The 6,000-nt window shown below is 49.1% G+C and overlaps 1 protein-coding gene across 3 annotated transcripts in view; it reads right to left on the minus strand.

The window, feature by feature from the left end:
* TNFSF13 (TNF superfamily member 13) overlaps nucleotides 1-4,599 on the minus strand; it is a 28,500-nt gene extending 23,901 nt beyond the window's left edge. Inside the window, exon 1 of one of the 3 annotated variants that reach the window (XM_080979997.1) lies at nucleotides 3,235-4,599. In XM_080979997.1, the coding sequence (XP_080836123.1) occupies nucleotides 3,235-3,459 (225 nt within the window). In that variant the 5' untranslated portion in view covers nucleotides 3,460-4,599. The remainder of the gene's footprint in view (nucleotides 1-3,234) is intronic. The other 2 variants (XM_080979996.1, XM_080979998.1) reach the window with 2 other exon arrangements.
* Between the last annotated feature and the right edge of the window lie 1,401 nt (nucleotides 4,600-6,000).

Consider the following 6,000-nt stretch of genomic DNA (forward strand, 5'->3'; position numbering starts at 1 on the left):
ACCCGTCCCCACCACAATAGCACCACGGCTTCCACATCGGCGGTGACTGTGGATGTATAACATATTGTTTTATTCATAAAGGGTTTTCCCGCAGCAAGAGGAAATCCGGATGATGGTAAATAAAAAGCACAGGCTGGCATCTTGAGGGCGACAAAGGCAAAACGAAAGAAAAACTCTGTGCATGAGCAACGCTGATCCCACAATAAGCCTCTGTCTGTCTGCGCCCTTTCTTTCTTCCTTCCCCACAGCAGCAAAACAAGGCTTTTAAAAGCACATTTTAAAAAGCGGCCGCCATGTTTCGAAGAGCAAAAAAGAGGACACATTTGCCGACTTCTACTTTTAGCTATGGATCGCGACGACGGCTCTCGCCGTGAAAAAGAGGACATTGGCAATCCTAAGTCTGCAGGCTCGCTTGAGAGAATGGTTGCCAGCTTTCTGCCTCGCTTCACCGGCTATGCTCCTATGCTTTTAGCAGCACAGTTCTCTGACATGCAAAGGAAAATGGCTTGTGCAATTTTCCCAGGCGTGAAGATGATGGAAAGGCAGGTGAATCGGCTTAATTTCTGCGTGTCGGGGTTTGGATAAGAGCGCAGCAGCAGGACCAGTCGGGGGAAGTTGGCAACCTGCTTTAGAGGAGGCACACCTAAGAGCAGTTTCCTGGTCTCAGGATGGAGGGAGAGGCAACCGGGGACTTGTAGGCTTCAGGTTACGGTAACACCTGCTTCCGTCTTCACACAGACAATGTTTTCTGTGTGTGTGTGTTTATTCCCCCTTTTTCCAGCGAACTACGGAACAGGAAGTTCAAAAGGAAAGGAGGTAAGATGCGATAAGGGATGGGGTGAGAAGGCAGGCCTACCCCATCTGTACTTTCTGCAACAATATGCATGCTCTCTGAAATTCGGGCCTCTCCAAATTTTTCAGAGCTGTTTGGAATCTTTGCAAAAATGCATCTACTGGGGTAAAGGGTGCGTAAAAACAGGTATAATTTGGTGAGAACCACATGCAAAAATGCATGGAAGAATATCAGGAGAAATTTACACCCCTTTGTCCTGACTTCTCTTGGCACTTGAGGCGTATATTTTTATGACCCACCTTATTTTTGCGATTATTTAAACTGTTTCTAATGTTGTGAGCCGCCCTGGGACCTTAAGGTGAAGGGCAGCTGGTTAATAATAGGAATAAATGATAGGAATAACGATAATAATAACAACAGCATAGTTGTAATTCTTGATGAATCTCCACGAGGACTAAAATAAATAAGCCGCAGACGGATGAGGGAATGGAACTTAAGACTTGAAACGTGAAAAACTGAGAGAAACAGAATGGATAAAATTCCTCATCTCTGCCCCCCCCCCCCAGAGGAGAATCTAGTGGAGAGGGGAGGTGACTGGAAGACCGGACTCCTGGGTCCTCTCCGCAAGTTTGCAGTCAGTGTCAGTCACGGAGTCCAAGCCCCAAACCCAATCTTAAAACATGTGGCAGAACAACAACAGTGCCCTTGAGCATGTGCAGAGGGCATTCTCCTCACCCACGCACCCATATTAGGAGGCAGGCCACCTACAGCTTGTGAGGAAAGCAGCCTGGAAGAAAGAACTGAAGGCCTCACTCTGCACATGCTCAGAGGGATCTTTCCCTCTTTTATTTACTTCCGACGGCAAGAGCTGTTCCTATAACTGACATATTCCTGGAGGATTATTCTATCTTCTCTCTCCCTTTCCCCAGAATCAGGCATGTCCAAAGTCTGTTTCGGGGGCTTAAATCGGCATGCCGGTCGATTTAATCCGGCCATTGCAGCAGTTTGTTTCCTGGGTTAAAATCCTAAAAAAACTTAAACAACTTTGGGGCAAAATCCTAAAAAAACCTCAAGAACAACTTCAGTCCTAAAAAAAGCTTAAGAACTTTGGGGTGAAACCCTAAAAAAAGCTCAAGAACAACTTCAATCCTAAAAAAAGGTTAACAACTTTGGTTGGCCCTCACGGCCCTTCAGTTCATCAAATCTGGCCCTCTCTGAAAAATTTTTGGACACCACAGAGCAGTTTCTGGGAATCTGTGCCTTCATTCCTGCCCAGACTGGATTTGCGCCCAGCTGGAATTTGAGGAAAACCCCACCAGAATAAAATGTAAGCTTTTGCTTTGAAAAAGAAAGAAATCTGGTTTGCGGGGGGGGGGGGGGACAGGAGGGAAAGGAATGTTTTGGGGAAGGTTTCCATTTTTAAAACCCCAATTCAATAAATCCACACCATTTTGCAGGGTTGGGTTGGAAAGTTGGTTCTTTGAAGCCGGGGAACTCCGAAGTTCCCAAAATTTCACAAGGCCATTGTAACACAGAGCTTTTCCATTCTCTCTTTCATTATATTAAAATGTTATTAAATTTAAAACACTCATTTTAACATCCTGATAATATCGACGACTTCCCTTCTTCTCTTTCAGTGGTTCGTTTTGCATATCATAAAGCCCTGCATATTTTACAAAAACTAAACCATTCAGTATTCCATTATTAGAGTCACCTAAACTTATTTACACGGTTGGATTTATCTTAATGCTGACAACGTTTTCCGGTGTACACAATTTCCCCCCATATATTCAATAAACATTTGCCAAGCTCTTTCATTCTCCTTCCTCCTGCCCTCAAGCAGAAATCCCTCTTGCCCTCATCCTGTTAAGATACTCTGCCTTGACAGATTCCTGCAGAAATCACCGAATTGTAGAATTGGAAGGGGACCATGGTGGTCATCTAGACCAACCCACTGCGAGGCAGGAATATGCAGGAATCGAACCCACAACCTTGGCAACACGCTCAAAACAACAGAGCTCTCCAGAATTCAAAGATCACATCGCTTCTGGCCTTCCGTGGGCCTCGCCTCTCGCCCAGACATTTAGGTCAAAAACAAACAGACAAAACCAAACCATGGTGTGTGGAAGGCACTCTGCCCATGCTCAGAAGAACTCTTTGCTCCTTGGCGGTTCCCCAGGCACTGAGAAGTTTGCTCCTCAAGCTGAAAATATGAACAGATCCTGGGGAGAGCTCGCTCGGTGGAGCACAGGACAGGTTGTGGGTTCGAATCTCGCATTGGGCAAAAAGATTCCTGCATTGCAAGGGGGTTGGACTAGATGACTCCCAGGGTCCCTTCCATCAGACTCCATTTCCCCTCGTGGCCAGTACCCACCCACCACCTCCCTTCTTGCTGTGCCCCTTTCCGGCTCCCCCCTGCGCCCGTCTCGACTCCTGCTTACCTGGCATGGCCTAGGGGCATCCTGGCCCCCCACCGTCCCGTGAATGGCGGATCGCACCTCCCCTCGCAGCTGTGACAGCTCTCCGCGCAGCGTTTCCAGGCGCCATTGGGTGCAGATCAAAGTGAGGAGGCAGGCCAGGAAGCCCACCCCCAGGAAACACCCACCCACCCAGACCACGGCGGGCAGAGAGGGGTGCTCTCTCGCTGTGGACCTTGTCTTTGCCATATGGGGGGCCTGGAAATACAGCCGGACCGTCCCTGCTCTCCAAAAATGGCCTGGCAGGTCCAAAATTGGTGACCCCCTTGACTTCACGCGCCCCAGAGCCGCAGGGTTCCTGCGCCCAGATTCTCAGGGCCAGGACCCAGGAAATCTGCACCCTCTACTGCTCCTTTCCTTGGAAAACCTGGGCTGGCCTTTGGGGAAAAAAGCACACACAAAAACCACCCCTCCTCTTAAGGAGACCCTTTTTGTTTGCCAGGGTCCCCTGGGCACAAAAACATCCCCATTGCATGCCCTCCAAACGCAATATACCCCCCTGGACTGCCCTAGGTTCTTCGTCCCCAAAGGACACCTGCTGCCAGTTCAGCTGAAACTCAGCCTCTGCCCATCTGATACCCAAATTCTGGGCACCCTCAAAAGCCAGCCCTCCCTGTGCCCGGCGTCCACTGGGTGCTCAAGGCGACGGGGTGCCAATCCTCCACACCCAGTCTCCCTACCTCCGGCAGTGCTGGCATGCATCTGGCTTTGGCCGTCTCTGCCTCTTGTTCCGCCGGGCGGGATCTGAATCCGTGCCAAGAGCAGCCGAGAGGGTTGTGCAAGATTTTGAGGAAGCAGGCTCACAGACTGTTGCCTTCGGCGCCCAGCGTGGAGAGAGGCCAAGAGGCAGCTCTCTCTGGGTCGTCCGGCACCCAGATCTCAGAGTAGGGTAGCGTGTTGGCACGGCTTGGCACCCTCCCATGCCAGTTTCTCAAAGGGACTCCTTTTCTTTGCAAGGAGCCTCACGGCAAACCTGCAAGGTAGGCCACATTGGCACCATGCCTTTAAAGCGCTGTGGTGCCACCTGAAGCCGTCACGGCTAGTTCTGGGAACTGTAGTTTCCTGAAGTTAGAGGGTGAAGGGACAGGATACCCAAATCCTGTCTGTGAAATCACCCCAGGCTTCAATAATCACACCAGGCCTCAAAACTGTCCAGAATTCCTTTTGTCTTCTAAAAATCCAAAACAGCTTTTCTCTGCTCTATCACAAGATGCTGTGCGTAGGCAAAATGTTACTTTTAAAGGCTAATGAATAGCCTCTGTCAATGCCAAGAATACTCAGGTCTGAGAAACGAATCTTATCTCATTCTAGTTGCAACATCTCTGGACATGCTGAACCGCTTTCATTCCCCCTCCCTGGGAAGGCCGCCAAGAGTCCAAGAGTCCCAAGACAGGAGCTTTCTGTTCATGCTCAGAGGAACTCGAGGCAGGACTCTGGAAGAAGGAGGAGAAAGGGGGAGGGAACTGGAAGCGTATACCGTATTTTTTTGCACCATAACACTCACTTTTTTCCTCCTAGAAAGTAAGGGGAAATGTCTGCGCGTGAGCAGAGGATCCATGGTTCCCCTTCCTTCCCTCCTCCGTGGTTACAAAGCATGGATCCACATGGATCCTCAGGATTTTTGCATTGGGCTACTCCAAACTCACTGTCAGATCACATGTCTGTGGCCACAGCATGAACCACAAAAATCATATATCCACTATTTCGTTTAGAATATTTTTTTTCTTGTTTTCCTCCTCTAAAAACTATGTGCGTGTTATGGTCTGGTGCGTGTTATAGAGTGAAAAATACAGTATATGCTTGTGCACATGACTGTGAACTCGTGCATGCTTTTTGTGAGTTATCACACTTGCTCCTTCTACCAGTTCATGGATGGTAGAAATAAAAGCTTTTTCTCCGAAACTATTCCTTGAGTGTCTGTTGACTCCCACTTCCCTTTCCCGGGTGCAATATTTTTCCCACCCGAGGGCAAAGCCTCATAAGGCTACATGGGCACCCCCAGCTTCCCCTCACAGATCTACAATTCCCAGAGTGGTTTGACAACAAGTCCCTCTTCTCCAGGAACTGTGAGGGGGAACGACGGGGGTCTCCGAAAAACTCCGGCGCCCTCAGCAAAACTACGACTCCCAGGATTCCTTGTGTTATGTACTGAAGTTCTCACCCTGGGCCAGCAGGGGGATACTGTAGATAGTTATGCAAATGAAGAATCGAAAAGTGACGTTCAGTGATTGGATAGTTTTGTATGCAAATGAAGGATTGAAAAGTGACGTTCAGTGATTGGATAGTTTTAGAAAATGGCAACAGTTGCATTGTTCTGGAGCTCTATATAAGCAGGCTGACTGAGCTCCTCCGCCTAGTTCTGTTCTGGCATCTGAATAAAGAAGAGCTGTTTAAAGAATCGCTGTGTCGTCTGACATGTTCGCCCACAACATAACACCTGGGGGGGGGGGGAGCCATGGCTGTTTTAACAGTCCATTCCCAGGGAACTCTAGGAGCTGTGAGGGGAGGGGAAAGGGTTTTCTCCCAATTCTCAGCGCCCTCCTTAAACTACAACTCCCACGATTCTTTGTGGCGTTTAAAGGCACCGAATGTGGGGTTTGAATGCGGACTACGAAAGAGTGAGAGGCTCAATGTAAGGGATGAGGTGGGTGGGGAGGGGCAGGGTGAACGTTGCCCCGTGAAGGGCTGGGCACAGACGCAATTAATAAACGCCTATTAGTAGGCGGGCAG

Source organism: Podarcis pityusensis (assembly GCF_964106645.2).
Source record: "Podarcis pityusensis genome assembly, chromosome: 13".
In the NCBI taxonomy this organism is placed as follows: domain Eukaryota; kingdom Metazoa; phylum Chordata; class Lepidosauria; order Squamata; family Lacertidae; genus Podarcis; species Podarcis pityusensis.